Below are 19,740 nucleotides of genomic sequence, written 5' to 3' on the forward strand. Positions count from 1 at the left end.
GATGGACCGGACGCATGAATGAATCAGTGAATCTGACTGCTTGACCGGCTGCCTGATTTAATGACTGAATGGATTCATGAATGACTTCATTGATTGAGCAAATGTTTGGCTGGGTGACCAACTGGCCCGCAGCGTCTGAACAGCTGATATACTACATGTGTGTCTGTCGGGGCAATCAGCCAAACATTTGGAGTGCAATCTCAGCTTCCCAAGATACGTAACACTAATGACACATGTACTATATTTATGTTTGTGAGCGTGACAAGAGTATTTTTTTTTTCTCGGTTTTATCCAGTGGCTTTTGAGAAGAAGTTAAAAGATTAGAATATAGATTACTGTCATGTAGGGCTTATTTTCTTTGTTGATTAATCTGTCGCTTATTGTCTTGATTCATTATTTGGTCTATAAAATGTCAGAAAATGGTGAAAAATGGTGATGAAAATGTGTCTGAAATCCCAAGATACGTCCTCAAATGCTTTGTTATTGTCATAGAGGAGTAAAGAAACCAGAAAATATTCACACTTAATAATCTGGAATCAGAGAATTTTGACTTTTCTTTTCCTTAATTTCACTCAAATTGATTAATCGGTTATTAAAATAGTTGGCGATTGATTTAATGGTTGACAACTAATCAATTTATTTGATTAATTTTTGCAGCTCTAATATTTTTGTTTGTGAGCTTGGCGAAAGTATTTCTTTTCCCATTTTAATCCAGTGGCTTTTGAGAAGAAGTTAAAAAAGTAGAACAGTTACGCTAGATTACTGCAACTAACGATTATTTTCATTGTCAATTAATCTGTTGATTATTTTCTAAATTAATTGATTGGTTGTTTGGTCTATAAAATGTCAATCAATGTTTCCAAAAGCCCAAGATAACGTCCTCAAATGTCTTGTTTTATCCACAACTCAAAGACTTTTCTCTTAAAAAATTACATAAACTAATCAAATCAATTATCAAAATAGTTGACGATTAATTAAGAGTTGACAACTAATCGATTAATCATTGCAGCTCGACTTACACTCATTGTTTCCTGTGCATGTAAAGGCAATCTGAATCAAGTGCGGGAATGGCGGATCCCGCCACTAACAATGAGAACTACTATAGAAAGAGGTAATTGCAGAATGTAAATACATTGAATTACTATTGTTGATAATCACAAATAATATAAAAAGGACCACCATACTGTTCATTTAAGCTTAGTTTCGGTTACCACATTTATTACAGAAGACATCTTTGAAGACGGCTTACAAGCCGCGATGTGTGTCACTGGCTGCTCAGCGTTCGCGGTGCCGTCTTGTGATAATTGTTAGCTTTCAACCCGTCCTCTGACAAACAATTTATAGGGTTTTCTTTAGACTTCCTGAAGTTGACAGCAGGTCTTAAGAGCAAGCCTCCAGGCCTCGATTACTCGACAGGAGAACAGAGGGTGAGGTAGTTGGGGAGTTTTGCCATGGCTAATTAGGAATGGAAAGTAACAATTATGGCAGCCTGCTTTTGTAAAAGTCACTCTATTCTTTTGGTGTTTGATTCGCTTTTTCCTGCCCTCTGGGGTTGACAGCAGACATAAAGTGAGAAATGGCAGGTATTCTTTTCATCTAGTGGCTGACCTTGTAACTAGCAGACCTGCCAGTTGCTGGGGGAGCGGAGGTTAAACAATAAAAGGGGAGGATATGTGTGATTTCCTTCAGCATAGTAACATCATTACTGTTTGAGTAATGAAAAAGTGGAAAACCCAGAGGAATACGTAAGCATGCAGTCTCTATTTAAAGCTGCAGTAGGCAGTATATTTTTGGCATCATTGGGCAAAAATTCCATAATAACCTTTCAGCATATTGTAATTCAAGTGTTCTGAGAGAAAACTAGACTTCTGCTCCTCCTCATAGCTCTGTTTTCAGACTTTAAAAAATCTAAGGGAGACCAATCACAGGTCATTTCATCGAGAGAGCGTTCCTATTGGCTGTGACCGGAACATTTGAGGCGAGAAATAGGCATAAACGTAACATAATATTGATTCATATTTGATCAGCGCTGCCTAGTTTGACCGTTTGGTCGGAGTTCGCGAATGATTGACAGCCGGCTCTCATAGACGGCATACGGACAGCAGACCTCAGATCAGCTCTGACTGCTTGTTTTCCTCCGGTATGTGAAATCTTGCAGATGCCGTTAGAAGCACCGGAGGACACAGAGGCACATGATTTTTTTCAGGTTACCTGTTTCATGTACTACTGTCAGGATATAGCGACCGTTTTATAAAAATAACTTTTTTTAATCTCCAATCTTGCCTACTTCAGCTTTAACTTGAGTTACACCTTTTAAATGTTCACGGCTGGCTCAAAGACACATTACCAATGCAACGTCAGTCCATTTACCTTCTTATAAATACCTTAATTACCTTAATGCTTCAATTAAGCTTCCAATTGGAGTCACCAGATAGAAGAGTGATGCAAAAGGCTGCTGAGTAATAATTTATTTAGGTGCAGTCATAACTGCAATGCAACTAAGATCTTTACACTCCCACTTCCGTAGTAACCCAAATGTTGGCTTATTGGTCATGTATCTTCCGTACATAAGTAATGCCACTTTGGTAGTTATTTTAACAAAATAAGAAAAATAACTTTTTGTGAGAAATCATACGAACAGTTGTATGAAGATATGATTTTACAGTACATTTTCTAAATTTATCAGGCAGTTCTAGCTGAGGGAATTGAGCAATTAAAGCCTCTATCTGTTTGCTTTGTATGTAACTATCTTTTGAAAACACCAATAATCATTCCTTAAATATTGTCACATTATTGCAGAGCTGAAACAATCACTTGATCAATCGGTTAGTTGAATAACAGGAAATTAAGTTGAGGATTGGCTGCTTTTCCTTATTTTAAGTTATAATAAATTGGAATATTGGTTGTAAAAAACATTCATTTTGAAGATTATTTGTCTGTATTAAGCAGCAACTGTCTCTTTCCCCGGGCCGCCCGTGTGTTTGTAAGGAGGTGGAGTTTGGCAGAGTGCCACTTTGATGCCAGCAGGGGTGGAGGCAGGATGGGGGTATCCAGCGGGCATTCAGCAGGTGTCGGTGGGGTATTCAGGGGTGTCGGAAGGGTCAGTGTCTCCCGAGCTTTGTCCTCCGAAAACAACCCCACATGCACACATCCACACACTTGAACACACACGCACAAACGTCTTGGAGATTTGCCCGAGTCTCTATTTAAATTGACACAAGTCTCATGGTTTCCCAGGGCGACCTTCCCTACACCACCCCGCCCCTCCTAGCCGCTTTGTTGAAAAGAGCCAATCGTGCGTTGGCTGGTAACTAGGCACTCTTTTTATCAGTAACCAGCACCAACAATAACTGTAACCCGACACCTCCTCAGAGAGAAAGACACGGAGGAAAGTAGGGAGTTGGAATGAGACGGAGAACGGAAAGGAAAAGAAAAGTCAGGAACTACCAGAAAAAGTTCAAAATATATTCCTTTTATTATTTACTATATTGCTTTTTGTGTTTATATTTCAAGTAGATTTGTTGCTTTTGTAAACTGACTCGGCAATTAAAACCTGTAACATTTTACTACACCAATAAAGTGTCTGTAATGGAAATGAATGAAAGGAAATGTGTGAAGGAGAGCCAGGATGAGCGAGGGAAGAGAGCAGCTAACGGCAGAGAGAGAAAGACGGGATCTAGTGTCAGTGTAATGGATACTCGGGTCCTATTAGGCCATTCATGGCTGGGTAGCTCTTAAGAGAGCGGTGCAGGCCGACCTGTGAGGAGGCTTTTGATCAGTGCGCGCCCCCACCAGACCAACTATTTGTCCGCTGTTAGCTTATCAACCGGGATCAATGCTGGAGAGGAGTGAAGGGAGGAGCGGTGTGTGTGCAGATGTACATGTTGTCTTCTACATTTTGTAAATGTGTTTACACGTGTTTGTTTTTATGGGCAGGTGGAAATGTTTGTGTCTGAGGATGTTGTGCGTGCAGAGCAGCAGAGCGTAACCAACTGTTGACGAGGCTTTACATAGTGTGTGTGTGTGTGTGTGTGTGTGTGTGTGTGTGTGCGCATTCCTGGTTATAGTTGAGTGATTCTCTCTGTGAAACAGAGAAAGGCCCGTTTGACTCTTCACCCTCTCCTGATCTCTTGAATAAGGACTTTTAAAAAGATCTAATACTAATCAGCCGACCACACACGAGCTGAAAAGACTCACCATGGTGATACACTAGTAGACACCAGCTATCCCGTAAGAGGTATTAACGCGTATGTATGTAGGTGTTTGTGTGCATGTGAATCTAAAAAACTACAATCCTACATATAAATAGGTTCACCTACTGTGTCTCATATGACCTCATATGTTATTGGAAATTACATTCAGGTAGAAGCAGGATGAAAAAGAGGCGTCTTACCTCAGTATTGACTGTTATGCTTCACTCACTTTTTTTTTTTACTTAATTTTTCATTGTAAAGAAGTTATTATATTGTTATTATATTAGTTACACACGCAGGGTAAGCATTGGTATTATCTATTATATTGCTATTACTCACGTGTCATCGTAATACTAGTTTACATGGCGAGTATATTTATCACTCTTATATCAAAATGATAGTAACAAGCAGAGCAAGTATTGCTCGATATATAGCTGCTGCTCATATTTCCAATAGTAATGACATTTAGAGCAAACATCTCATTACATTGCTACCATTCACATCTAAATAAGTATGACCGTCCCTCATACAGTATATCCTGATAACATCTTATTGGGTAAACAAATTACATGGGAGTTACACCACTCTCTGATTCGTCGTGGAAATTCCATAAAGTCGCGTGCAGATTTACATACATGGTAAATGATTTCGCATTTTTTCTACCTTGATACATTTTGATTTTAGATGTTATTTTTGTTTTTAAATGTCATTAGCACAATCCTTTTTATGCTTTGTGTCTTGTTATTGTGCAAATAAGTTAACTAAAATGACTTAATATATTGCTTTTCCCTTTCTTGGAAGTTCCCATTATCAGCACAAGAACTTATTAGTAGTTAAGCGTCCACTTGGAAGTGGATCGAGTCCATTTTTTCAGGCAGTCTCGGTTCGATTGACATCAACAAACCGATAAATGAAGGTGAAAAAATGGACAAACGCACCAGAGCACCCCCTCTTAGTCGACTAGTCAACTAATCGGTCGTTTTGGTCTGAGTCGACTAAGATTTCTTTAGTTGATTAGTCATTTTTGTATGCTTTTTTTCATGCTGAATGACTTATTTCCAAGAAACGTCTGAGCACATCTCTGGTAAACACAAGATTTAAAGTGGTGCTTTTGTGGGATTCTTTGTGGAAAAACTCAAAATCGTATTGTTAGTCGACTTCGACAGCCCTAGATAACATCCATAGTTTGCTTCCTTTCATCTCCCGGCTCTGACAGGTCGTAATGAGGCTCATTCTAGTTTTTACATGATGTCAAAGGCTAATGGCTACCTGCTGGAGGTGATGACAGTACGCGTTCGGACTTGTACAGGAGTTCACCCCTTCCTCCACTTTAAGAGACACGATACAAAATATCACATCCACTTTTTAAAAAAAAAACGGATACCCACAATTATTAAATTACAAATAGCACTCAAAACAAATTGTGATATCAGTTGAAGGTCTTTTGAGGAAAACAGGATGTCACTTTTACCACTAGATCCTGGCAAGATACTGAATGCTTAATTAAAAGTGACAGTTAATTTAAGCCTTCAATTAAACTGTCTCTCAGCTGTCAGATCGTTTTTCTGTCCCGTTAATTTACCTTCAGACCGTTTGGGGCAAAGCCTGGCCCACATCTTATGCCTAAAGGCAAACATCATCTGGTGAAAACAGAGCCAGACGACACCTGGAAGCTGTAACCTTTTGAACCTTTAATAATGAAAAGAAGTGGAGGGCCTTTAAAGAGAGAGGGGGGGACGGCTGACGCAGCTAAAAGACTGAGTGGAGCAGCTAAGTGGATCTAACAGTGTTTTAAAATCAATTATGAAAGCAGCAGCGAGAGTGACTCGATAATGCCTTCGATTAGCTGCACGTTTAGAGAGCTAATGGTGCTTGATAGTGCGCCGTTGGGCTTGGTGTTGTGCAGCACAACTGGCGTTATGCTCTGAAATGTTATAATTGAGTTTGTGTGAGCCAAGCGAGCATCGCATGACACCCTCCTGATTTAGCTGACAAAGACATTTCTGATTGATTTACACGGGCTGGACAGCTTAATCCAGTTTCCCACAAAGTTCCCCCTCTCTCGTTCTACTTTTCTCAGTCCCGAGGGCGTCCTCTCGGACTTGTTAACAGCAGAATGTGATGTTCTCTACCAGCTGCTGATTCTATCATCAGAAACCGTGTCACAACAACGAGCCTGATGTCTTTTCTCCCTCCCGTCTCTGCTTTCAATCTCATGTCCACATCTGCACTTCGCCGATCGAGGTCTCTCTAGTATCTCTGTGATTAATTACTCTATCTGGCAACAGCCTAACAAGCGATGAGCTAACAAAGTGCCCTAATACCAGTCTACCCTCCGGCACTAAAACAAACCAGGCGTTCATTTGGGCTCGCTTTGCATTGTCTGGCCTCCTCATCCGGGCTCGTTTAGTATTGTCTGGGCAGGAACAGAGCCTCTATTCTTTTCACCCCCTCTCTCACAGAGATCCTAAATGGGACATAGATATTCTAGCCGGGTCGGTTCTTGGCCTGGCACTCGATGCCCCCGAGTGCTCCGCTTAAGTACAGCCACTAAGGGCACTTGTTGAGGAGCTTGTGAAAGTCCATTCTGCTTGGAGGTGAAGGTGGAGGAGAAGTTGATACAGCGGCGCAGGCTTCTGAACTCCCTCGTGTGCCAAGCCAAAGGTTTCACATTATCACGGTGTGCGGACGGTTTGCTTACACCAGATGTGTTTCAACCATGTATTGTCTGATGGAACAGATATACTTTAATTGTAAGCAATACAGCTGTCAATACTGCCAATGTCGCGGCTTGTGCCTTCAACTGCGATACAAAGCAATCTTTTTAGACTATTTTTGTCCAACTTGCGCACATAGCGGCAGTACTTGTGGTTGAATGGATCAAATGTGGGCACTAACATGGGACTGTAGCTGCTGCTGTTGTGCTGCTCACATTGTGCTTCCACTAACATAGCTGTTGAGCTACAACTAAACAAAACCTTGTATAACCTGACAAGGTATTGCATTTATTTGGTTGGCCAATGCAGCACCAAGGGCTGCTCGATTAATGGCAAAAATCATAATCACGATTGAGATCCCAATTATTTAACACGATTACTCAATGACTTTGGAAACATCATGCATTTAGAAGGAAAATTTTGCATCAATCTGGTGCACTTTGAGAGCAGAATGAAGAGGCTAGATCTATGAAGAACTTCTCATAAACAATTAAATCATAAAGATATTGGTTGTATAGATATGAATGGTGATGACACGGCAATAAAAAAGCATGGTAAACGAGACGGGGTCCGTGTTTTAGGTCAGGTTGGGGGGGTTTGTGAGGGTTTAAGCGGCGAGGTCTGGGCGACGGGTGCTGTAAACCACCAACTACACCCCCGGGCCTTTCCAAGCCGACCTAGAGCTGGTCGCTGTGCACCACTATGGTGGAAATACGGCAAACGAGAGGACCCCCTGCCTCTGCGCTGGCACCCCCGCTAAGCCGACGCAGCTGTCCCCCATTCAAATTAATGAAGGGGGGCTATGTTTTTCATAATACTATTGTCTGTCTGAATATGGCCTCAGGCTCAAGAGTCCACTCTTGGACAATGGGCCTGCGATTATAATGTTATTCCTCAAACATGGTGCACTTGATCTGATTGACCTTATTCAATGATAATGCTGTCCATGTTATGATAAACCTCACAAAACTAGCCTACATCTTTTTGCTAAATTATCGTCGATTATGGCGACTTGTTTTGGGAACCCTCAAACTTAATGAAAAACTATTAGAACATTATCAAATTAAACAGGTTTTGGCATTTGCATGGTTAATTTCTCACATGTCAAATCAATGAAAAAGTAATTTCTGGATCCTTTTAGAGACATTTGATGTGTCCAGAACTGAAAACAAAAGGCCAAGCCAGTGGTATACTGTACAGCGTTTGATAGACATGCAATGATACCAGCACAAAAAGCTCACAGAAATCCAAAAGAACTGTTTGGCTTTCCCGTAAGATTTCCCGATTTCAATGATAAACATATTTACTACATCGTTGGTTTGGAATCTGTGTGTCTCAAAGCCTCTATTCCCAGTCTGATCAATGAGCTAGCTGCCTTCCCACCTGTTTCTCATGGCTGTTTGTTTGGCCCAATCACCGATCCCGGTTCAGTCAGTGTGTCTGTGTGTAATCCCACCTGTTCACCGGGATGTTATCCTTCTGACAACCTCGACGCACCCACCCAACACCCAGACCTCACCCACAGTCCCTACCCACTTCCACTACTCACTGCTGGGCTGAAAGGAATCTTTTGTGCGGCCTGTTGCAACTTTTTTTTTTGCTCTATGAAGGCTTGAAGAGAGAATGATAGAGAGAGAGAGAGATAATCCCACGAGTGTGGTCACTGAGTGAAGGATGAAGAGCAGAAGAGGAGGTAGAGTAGGGGAGGTCTTTGGACCCCTGAAGAGCTGCAGGTGTTGTGGGGAAATTGGACTGCGACAGCTGTGTGTTTATGTCGAGTGTGTAGACTCGATGATATACGGTCACACATGCACACACAATTCCTGCAACCCTGGCACGACAACCTCCTGCATTACAAGACGGAAGTGAAACACACTGCGTAACCCTCCATCTGTCTCCCTCCAGTTCTTTATTGCTGTTTTCATTCCCCCATATCGTACCAACACTGCGTATTAAATAACACACAGTAGATCATTCCCATCCGCTCGCAGTCTCTGTCCGCAGTTTCCCTCCCTTTCTCACCCCTGTCTGACTGCCCAGTGGTCTGCGTGTCCGCCAAGTTTATCTCCATGTGTCCGTGTGAGTGTTCAAAGCTTAGCCCTCCTCTGTCCTCGATGCTTTTAATCACACGGACATACCTGAGGGAAAAATACGGCCAACAGCTTGAGTGCTGAGTGCTTCCAGATATGAGCGAGTGTACTGCAGCCAGCAGATAGAAGCTCTCTAGCGTTGAGTGTAAGCTGACAGAGGTCGTCGAGTAGGATCGCGACTCTGTCGATTCTTATGTAAAGCTGCGATTAAAGTGACAGCGAGGTGTTTCTTGGCTGTCATTGTACTTGTGTTACAACCTGGAGTTTAGGCTTTTGTTATTCCTCCAGAAATCAACTTGTTGGATGAATTGCAAGAACGGTACCCCCTTTGAAGTTAAAAATGTTGTATGAAATAAAATACAGCAGGAGTCTGGTGCTCTAGATTTATTTCTGAGAACCCATAAATCTCTCTTTCTTTCTAGTCTTTATCTATTAACTTTGCTGCCTCTGACATTCCTGTGGTTAATCATCTACCCTCAGTTAGCCTTTGTTTGCATCTGAAATCACCACCGCCTCATGGTTAAAGCTAAACGAGTTAAATAATTAAAACACATCGCCTACTTCATGATGGGAATATGTGAAACAGTGTTATACTGAATGCTAAATTAGGCTATACCTACCGTCCATCTTTTGCTCCATAGCTTTGACTTGGAACTGACATTTTTTTAAAGGAAAGGTTTGATCGTTTAGAGAAAGACGCTTATCAGCCTTTTTGGGTTGGATAAGAAGATTGATACAACTCTCTTATCTGTCCGCTAGATATGACGTCTTTAGACTCCGCTCCAGCTACGCTCTAACAAGCTTTGTTTGAGGGCCTGCCAAACTACTTGTAGGCATTATGCAAATGTGTTACTCGGTAACATCACCATGTTACGAAAGACAAGGCGGGACTTCAAGCGAGGCATTTCAGGCAGTTCAGGAGCAGTGTTTCTGTGGGGGAGAGTAACTCCCTTTGGGGTGGACTTTGGGCTTTATAACTTTGCAGATATTTTACATGCACAAAAAACTATAAAACACACTAAAGGAAAGGGGAAAAAGCACAAAAGCATAATAGGTCCTCTTTAAGAAAGCACGAATGCTGGATTAACTGTTGTCTTTTCAATATTGATGATGGTTAGCCTATAGTCACGCAGTTGAGTAGGCATTGCTACTGTGTAAATAACACCTGCCCTGTGTGTTCCACCTGTACCTTCATACAGGAACTAAATTATTATTATTATTATTATTATTATTAATAATTATGATGTTTCATTACATCAGGACAACTGTGACCAGCGTGACATAATGTAAGTAGGTTTGACTGCGGCAGAAAGCAGTCAGGGAACCACTTTAGTCTGCCATAAGTGGTGTTTTTCTTTGCTATCTTTCTTGATTTTTTTTTAAAGGGAAGGATGATGAGAAAGAAAGATAACTTCAAATGTGGTTCAACCTTACAATTTGCATACTATCTTGTGTAATATGGTAAAATGATTGCAAAGAGAGAGTGGGAGTTTGACTCACTGAGACATTTCCTGCTCATAATAATCTCTTTTTTTTCTGTCAATTTGGCTTTACGTCGTTTGATTGACGGTGCTTTGATTAAGTTAACTTCAGTGTGATTTTTGTGGGGTGATTTCCCTCCGCTTCCAGCTTACAGGATGTCTGTCAGCGTGTCTGCAAGCTGCTGATACGTGATCTGATGTTGGCGCTGGTCGCCGTGAGAGAGGAAAAAGGGAGAAAAATGGAGATGAGACTTGACATCTTGTTGGCCTCTGAACAGAACAGTTGCAATTACTATTGAGGGCAATGCTTCCTTTGAGGAAAACTAAAATGTTTTAATGGAGTTTGGGCACACAAAGAGAGATTAGAGAGATGAGAGGACAAGCAGAAAAGGAACTCAGCTCAGAGCAAAGTTATTGTTTTGGATCAGTGTTTCCTGTCACTGGGATGCTTTATTAGAGAAACGTACTGTTCAAAGAGTGTGTGTGTGTTTGATCAGCTCTAAAGTCAAGCTTGGTGTTTGTTTGCCACTCCCTGATAGGCTGGGAGTGTTCAGGTGTGTCCAATAAGGTGGAGCTGACGGTTGAGTTTCTGCCCAGCGATTGGCTGCAGGCCGCTCAGGTTACAGGCTTTGTGTTGATTCAAATATTTGAAACCTTTAGGGAGAAAGTTGTCTGCTGCTCTGTGGGATTTACCTGACAGCAGTTTTCATTGGCTGCTCCGCTGTAAAACTTTAACTGTGCAGTAAAAAAAGTGTTGCGAGGTGAAAAAATGGCACAGACAATTTTTTACAATGCCCCTTCTTATAGGTTTCCTGCCTTTATAACGGCGAGCCTCCTTTGAGCTTGTAACATTTTAAGCTCTCAATTACCATCCTCTTTAGTCGTGATAAATGTCAGCAGGATGGAAATCACTTCATCAGCTGAGAACGGGCCACTGAAGGAAGGAATACTTCGATCCCTTCAGGAAAAGAAAAAAAACAACAACAAAAGAGTGAAACCTAGATGAATGAATTGAAAGCAGCGGCCTTTTATCGGAGGAGAATGCGTAGCCTGGATTTTACCTTTCAAAATGGTTTTAAGGAGGTTGTGTGTGAAAGGCGTGAAGTGTGTGTCTCCCTGGTGGGCTCGTCACCTCGCTGAAACCTGTCGCAGCTACAAATGTCTTGTTTGTTTTCTGCTGTTTTACTGACCGTCCCTCTCACTAACTGACCAAACACTGTTGTTGATTTTACACATTGTAGTTGGGGGGGGGAGGCCACCAGAGTTGTCTCTGTATAGCAGAGTATCTGCAAACCAGAGAAGAAGTCTCAAATACAAATACATAGTATCGATCTTTTATTATGTAAACTATTAACCTCTTAACAATCTGATGGCCCGCCAGCAGGCTCGGCCGCTATTCCGTCTGTCAGAGGTTGTAGCGGGCTCAGTCTTAAAGCTAGAATGAAGATCCTGGTATCATATGAAACTATAAAATCAAAGGAATCTACTGGTTCCCACCGTATCATGTCAGCTTGTCAGGAATAACGCTAAATAACGCTCCAAATGTATGCTAAATTTTGGTAAGGAAAAACTGGCATGGACATTTTCAAAGTGGTCCCTTGACCTCTGACCTCTGAAAACTGTATCTTATTAGATAAAACAGATAATGCAGGCATAATTTGCAGTTAAAAAAAGGTAATAAATTGCATTATTTATTTTATCGCAATACTCACCATATTGCAAAATGTTTAAAATCGCAATAATATCATATTGTGGGGCCTCTGGTGCGTGCGTGCGTATGTGTGTGTCGTAGGGAGCTGTGTGTGGGTGTCCCTCACAGTGACAGCTGGACAGACTGTGTGTCAACAATGTAGGTTGGATACGACGAGCACAAACCACAGACAGAGACCTGTGTGTGTGTGTGTGTGTGTGTGCGTGTGTGTGTATGTGTGCACAAGTGTGTCATTTTTGCGGCTTGCCTCACAGGTCATTAACAGCTCTTATCACCTCCGCAGCCCAATGTGAGACTCTAAATGTGTGGCCTGTTGATAATTAATGCACCTACACCTCAATAAATACAGACTACTAAATAAACTGATCCCAATTAAAAGCATTTATCAGTGCTGTAAAAGCAACAATAACCAAACCATAACGTGCTGTAAACACACTGCTGATCTTTTACAAGGGTTATCCAGTGAGTGTGTGGACGCTTGTAAACACGCCAGCTAATAGAGATAAGAAGACGTGTATAGTTAATAAGCAATTTACCCACGATACTTCAAAAGTGTTGAGATTAACGCAGCAGCTTTGATGCTTGTTTTTGCTCGGAGGGTCATCTATTAAAACTCTCTCAGTAGTAGTAAGTCCTGTTAAACCCGTGTGTGTCTGCTGGTGGGTGCCTATATGTGTGTGTATGTGATAGCATTTCTTTTTTCCGTGGTGTCTGTCCGTGACACACCCTTTCCACGGTTCAGCCCATCCTCTGCATGTGTGTGTGTGTGTGTGATACCATGCTAGCAGCTGGTGGGCTCTATAAATAGTGCGGGTGCCCCAAAGGAGAAAGGAAACAAACAACTATTTAAAAGAAAATAATTCTTGGCGTTGGTCAGAAAGTAGTTTTTGAGTATGAAAGACCTTCCTCTTACAGTATTTAAAAATTGACACCACTTATGTTATAATTGGCGCCGCATGATTGCATAGCCGATGCAATCTCCATCGGATTTTCTCAGCAACGCCCTTGTTATTTCTGCCCCATAAATTCTGCTCCATGATCCTGTGATCTTTTCCGTCACGGTCCATCATTTCTGGATCCATCTCTGGTCGTGGCTCCTGCAGCTCGCTCTGTGGTGTCAATGCTGTATTTCATTTTTCCTCCCCGCCATCCTCTGCCAATTCCCACCCTGGGAATAATTCTTGGAGCGCTGACTGTGTCGGAGCGCTAATCTGCTTTAGTTTACTTAGTCACAAAATAGCTCTGCTTGTGTATAGAATAGGTGATGAAGTGCGGTGTCAGTCATCGTGTGAAAGCCTCACACTGAGCAGTGCTGTCAGTGTGTAGTTTGTGTGTTTGGATATGAAACGAGAATGAATAAATGTGAGTGTGTGTGGTAACAGATTGTGTCAGGACCTACTTGGTTACAGACTCATTAGATGTGACTTTGCACACCTGGTGTATTTCTTGACTCGGCATTAAAGGGGACCTATTATGCTTTTGTGCTGTTTCCCCCTTTCCTTTAGTGTGTTATATAGCTTTTTTGTGCTTGTAAAGTTCTGCAAAGTTACAAAATCCACGCCAAAGGGAGTTACTCTCCCCCACAGAAACACTGCTCCTGAACTGCCTGAAACGCCTCGCTTAAAGTCTTGCCTTTTCTTTTGTAACGTGGTGATGTCACCAAGTAACACATAATACCAACCAAGCGTTCTACTTTGTCAAGCTTGTCAGAGTAGAGCTGTAGTGGAACATGCTATAGTAGAAACCCAAAATACAAGTATGCACCTGAAAATAAGCATAATAGGTCCTCTTTAAAGAGACAGGCGCTAAAACAGAGCGTTTCAGACAGAGGGTGAATACAGGTATATTCAGACAGGCAGTATGAGCAAAACTAAAGTGTTTTTTGAACATTAAAACATGTAAACATGCATTAGTAGAAACCCCAAATACAAGTATGAACCTGAAAATAAGCCGGATATGTCCCCTTTAAAAATCTGAGAATTATGATATTTAAAATAAATCACCATAATACAAGATTTACCACTTTCTTTTTTAACAGTAAGGCCTTTTATTTTGTCGCTGCAAGCTTTTATTAGCTTCAACCCAACACTGGTTGGACCCGGTCCTATCTCCTGTGCCCTCTCTGCTGCAGCTTAACAGCTTGACTTGTCTACTTTGTAGCACTTTTTGCCGCTAGATTGAATTAAGTAGTTGCCAGTCGGAGTAGATTCGGTCTGATTCAAGCCCCGGCTGGGAGTAATTGGATCAGTCTAGGATTTCTGCCCCTGGGGACGGCTGGGTCTGGTCTCATACCTACTTCTGGCACAACTGTAAGCTCCGGTGCCTATGGAGGGAAACAGAAGGCTATAGGCTGCAGAGGGCACATGGTGGGTGATTGAATACAGCTGACAACAGGTGGTGAGGCCAGATGAAATCCACAGGGGGTGTAATACTGTTGAAACGGGGCAGAGAGATGGGTCGGATTGCACAGCTTTGCTCCGGCCATACCGAGCACATGAGTGCGTCATGTGTGTGTTTCCAAGTATGTGTGTGTGTTTAGGGGGTGAAAGAGTCGCGGTGAGGTTCGGCCACAGGTGCCCTGTCACTCTCAGATGAGGTCGTTTCTCAGGACCCTGAACTCGGTCGATCAGAGCAGGGTGCGGACAGGCCGGCTCATCAGGCTATGTCTGAAGCTAACCGCTAACCAGACTGGAGGTCAACTGCAACTGCACGAGGACGAATAATTCACAATGGGATGCAACATGAGGGTCAATTAGTTCAGTGCAGCTGAGCTAGTTCATGTCTGCGGTGGAAATAAATCAAGGTGCATGGGAGGCAACAGAGAGACAAAAAGCACTCATACATGCAGACACAAATGAAGCTCAATAGTGAAAGCCAACTTTCTGAACGGCTCCAGATCTGGAAGTGAATTTCGCATTAATTTGCTTCATTGACGTTTCAGAAAATCCATATATAAAGAGTTTTAAGCATGGAACCAAGACAACCTATGAAATGAATCGTGACCATAAAACATTTGATTCAGAGCAAAAAAAACTTGGAAAACAGAAAAAAGGTAAAGGTACAAGACTGTGTTCGTAAATATTTTAAGAGTGAGGGAACTACTCATCCCATAAACCATTGCGAATGGAAACTCTCAAAAAACGTTTAAACTAACTGTTGTTTATCTAAAACGAAAGCAGATTCAGCAACTTTCTTGCCTCAATGGTACACATTTCCATGGTAACAACGAGCTCCACATATCAGTGACGTTGTTGTTACACTTAGGATTGTGGGTAGTGTAATACTTCTCCATGAAAGCACGAATAAAACATGTTTTTCTTAAACCAAGGTTGGAGGCTACAGAAGCATATATTGTTTCACAAGCTCGTGGTAAGTCTTGAATGGTTACATTATGGCTAATAATCAAATCCACGACTCAGAATTTGAAATTTCGTCACTGTTGAGCATTATTAACGAGTCACTCTGCAGGACGGTGACATTAAGCAGCAGCTGTGGTGTACTGGGGCTGCTGCAATGTGCCTCATTCAACACGGTGCTGAGTGTCTGTTGGCTACTGTGTGTTTATTTCTCTGCAGCGCTCCACACCTGTCACTCCCCGTAGGTCGGGGGAAAACACTGTTATCCCACTTGAGATCCATCAACTGACAGTTTACACACACACAGACACTTGAATGCACACAGACTCATAATGTGGCAGAGTAATGCATGCACACACTGGCACGATTCAGTGAATGCAATCATAATTTAGGGAATACAATTCTACTTTGGTGGCTCATGCTGTTCTTTTGAGTCTTTTTCTTACATAAAGACACACACATATTTGTATTTTGGGTTTCTACTAGAACATGTTTACACGCTTTAATGTCCGAAAAAAACGCTTTACTTTTCTCATACCGGCTGTGCCCACTGTTGGTATATGTCTCTCGGAAACAATATTAATAGACCACTCTGAGACACTGTGAGAAACTGAAGAATAAGCTAATGGCAGATATGAGTGGACATTAGTGGAGGAGACAGAGACAGTTGTTGTCCAGAGACATGAAGAGGGAGCCGTTTGGCAGTAAATCAAGTGGCAGAGACATCTAGTCTCAGTGAAACATGATATTAGTCGGAAAATATGTGGGAGAAATGTATATGGACTATTACAGGATGGAAAACTTTTGTATTGTAACGCACGCCTAGAATTAGTTGCTTTTATTTTGAAATGAACTTTGATTTTAAAATTTTTTTTTGCAACCTTGGGAACACCTTTGGCTTCAGAGTGTGTGTTGTTGGCTTAATCTGCTTTGTTGATATGCACTGTGTCATAGAAAGCACTCACCTTGCTGAAACCTGGCCTCATGTCTAAGGACAAACTGGGAGTCTTTTAGCATTTAGCCTGTCTTTTGTATTACTCCATCAGACTACAGTTTTCTGATGTCAGTTTAGATGATTTATTGATATTAAATGAGTTGTATGTCAACCTGTTGCTTTGTTAGGAGCCGCCAATAAGTAAAAGTGTGTAAACGTTAAAACATCTGCTCTCTCTTTCCTCCAGATGGCGTCCATCGCGTCGTGGCCCTCTGCACGCTGCGCGTCACCATCATCACCGACGACATGTTGACCAACAGCATCACGGTGCGCCTGGAGAACATGTCCCAGGAGCGCTTCCTCTCCCCGCTCCTCAGCCTCTTCCTCGAGGGCGTGGCGGCCGTGCTCTCCACCAAACGGGAGGCGGTGTTCGTGTTCAACATCCAGAACGACACCGACGTGCAGGGCTCCATCCTCAACGTGACCTTTTCGGCGATGCAGCCCGGCGGCGCCCCGGGTAAAGGGACGTTCTTCCCTTCGGAGGAGCTGCAGGAGCATATCTACCTCAACAGGACTCTGCTCAGGCTGATATCGTCTCAGGAGGTAACATATACACGCACACACTTAAATGCACATATACACATTCAAGTGCATTTTAAGGCTGAGATTTCCTCTTCTCTCCAGGTGTTGCCGTTTGACGACAACATCTGCCTGCGGGAGCCCTGCGAGAACTACATGAAATGCGTGTCGGTGCTGAAGTTCGACAGCTCGCCTCCGTTCATCGCCTCCAACACGGTTCTGTTTCGGCCCATCCACCCCATCAACGGGCTGCGCTGCCGCTGCCCGCACGGTTTCTCCGGGGACTACTGTGAGACCGAGATCGACCTCTGCTACTCGGGGCCGTGCAAGAACAACGGGAGGTGCCGCAGCAGAGAGGGAGGGTACACCTGCGAGTGCCAGGAAGACTTCACGGGTGAGTTGGAAATAAACAAGGAAATGTAATAAATCATTGAAGCTCAACTTATTTTTCTTTAAAAATAAGTCAAAATTAATTATCTAGGTATTAATTTTTGTTACTTAGACCCAATTACAGACTGTTATGATGGACGTTTTTTTGCAATTTATGGCGTACAGATCCTGGTTGTAGACCTCCACTGCCCCAATACTGGCAGGATTTGTCGTGCAATTACAAAAATATTTTCAAAATAATCTTCCATCAAATCTACATATGATGTTAGTGTCAACTTTTATGACCTTTGACACAGTTAATCTATAGGTCTTCATTGTTTTTGTAGCTTGCATATCATTGGAGAGACTATCAAAGTAAAATAAATGATTATTTTTGATACCTCTTTATTTATTTGTATTATTTTGAAAGTATTTTTGACTACTGGACAAAAATATCTTAACTAAACTTTATGGTGCTTAATACAAATTGCACATATGGGATAAAAGCCTGTGTGTATTAAAGCCACCAGAGAAGAAAGCCTTTATAAGTATGTGCGAGGGCTCATATTCTTTCTGACAAAGACTTGAATGATCGGTACAAAATGGCCAAACCGCACTGACAGGTTGTAAAAGCTCTCAGCACCTATTGTTGTAGCTTGAGGTCGACCTCAGTGCAGGAAGGGGAAATACTGTAGGTATAGCCACCTGCACACACACATACAGTAGATTGATTGCTGTATAGAAGTGTGCGGAATGCTGACTGTACTGGTCAAACCAGATCTCAGATATCACTTAACCCATTCACCCAAAACCACTTTAGCTTTAATAACGTTGTTGTTTTAAAACGTACCTAGTCTATTATACTATTTCAGAAATTGTTGTTCCCATTAGTCACTTGGACATAAAAACATTGGAAAATAGGGTCCAGGTTGAAAAATACCAAAGTTACGCGATAATAACGTGTTAACGCAAATTACACCACTAATTTCTTTAACGCATTAACGCAAATTGCGATTTTTAACTTGTAGCCGCTCAGTTTTAAAGCTAGAGTGATGATACTGTTATCATATGAAACTAGAAAACCTAAAGAATCCATTGGTACCAACCATGTCATACTAGCTTGTAACAAAGGAGGTTAAATCACGCTCCAAACTTGACAGGAAAAACTGTCATTGCCATTTTCAAAGGGGTCCCTTGACCTCTGACCTCAAGATATGTGAATGTAAATGGGCTCTATGGGTACCCACGAGTCTCCCCTTTACAGACATGCCCACTTTATGATAATCACATGCAGTTTGGGGCAAGTCATAGTCAAGTCAGCACACTGACACACTGACAGCTGTTGTTGTCTGTTGGGCTGCAGTTTACCATGTTATGATTTGAGCATATGTTTTTATGCTAAATGCAGTACCTGTGAGGGTTTCTTGACAATATTAGTCATTGCTTTGTGTTGTTAATTGATTTCCAATAATAAATATATATACATTTGCATAAAGCAAGCATATTTGCCCACTCCCATGTTGATAAGAGTATTAAATACTTGACAAATCTCCCTTTAAGGTTCATTTTGAACAGATAAAAAATGTGTGCGATTAAATATTTTAATCGATTGACAGCCCTAAATAATACCCATGCCTGTTGTTCCAAAGTGTTGTCCCTCTATCACTGTCTTTAGAGACATTAGCAAACAGGTTTTTTGGGATCAGCATTGGCAAATAAACAGATTCTCAGTTAATCCTCGTAAATCAGTGAGCCAAAACGGTGACACATTGTCAAGACTCAACAGCTCAGGGGAAGAAGTAAAGAAGAAGCCCGCTAGCTGGCAACTAGGGATGTAAACTAAACTGATTTAGAGGAAAAATTACCCTAAACTCTGCCTGGAAGCTGGCAGTTACAGTCACTCTGCGCAGCTTTCACATGGTAGATGAGCCTCGAAAGCTTTCATCATTCTCATTGAAACCACTTTCCCAAATATTTCCCGATGTCAGTGATCTTCCTCTCATACTTCCCCTTCATACATCTGATACCTGACTGTCTCTGCTTCCCCGTCTCACCCTAATAGAGCCTCTGACAGCCGTCATCCTTCCTCTCCTCTTGTCTCCTCCAACACTCCTTCTCTTCCTCTATCTTATCTGATGTAATTACCTGATTATACCCGCCTGCCTTTGTCACTCACTGGCCCTCTCTCGCCTTCTCCTACTGCTCCTTATGTCCGTCTTCTCCACTCACCCGTTCGTTCGTACTTCCCTTACCTGCGTCCCCGCTTTGAAGGTCACAGTTCAACTCCAGATAGTCAGGAGCCCATCAGGG

The 19,740-nt window shown here is 42.1% G+C and overlaps 1 protein-coding gene across 7 annotated transcripts in view; it reads left to right on the forward strand.

Annotated features, from left to right (window-relative positions):
* Positions 1-19,740, forward strand: part of celsr1a (cadherin EGF LAG seven-pass G-type receptor 1a) — a 98,908-nt gene that overhangs the window by 24,705 nt on the left and 54,463 nt on the right. For all 7 annotated transcript variants that reach the window (XM_037760244.1, XM_037760243.1, XM_037760250.1 and 4 more), the window contains exons 2-3: positions 16,730-17,085; positions 17,167-17,455. In XM_037760244.1, the coding sequence (XP_037616172.1) occupies positions 16,730-17,085; positions 17,167-17,455 (645 nt within the window). The remainder of the gene's footprint in view (positions 1-16,729; positions 17,086-17,166; positions 17,456-19,740) is intronic.

This window comes from Sebastes umbrosus, chromosome 23 (genome assembly GCF_015220745.1).
Source record: "Sebastes umbrosus isolate fSebUmb1 chromosome 23, fSebUmb1.pri, whole genome shotgun sequence".
NCBI classification, from domain to species: Eukaryota; Metazoa; Chordata; class Actinopteri; order Perciformes; family Sebastidae; genus Sebastes; species Sebastes umbrosus.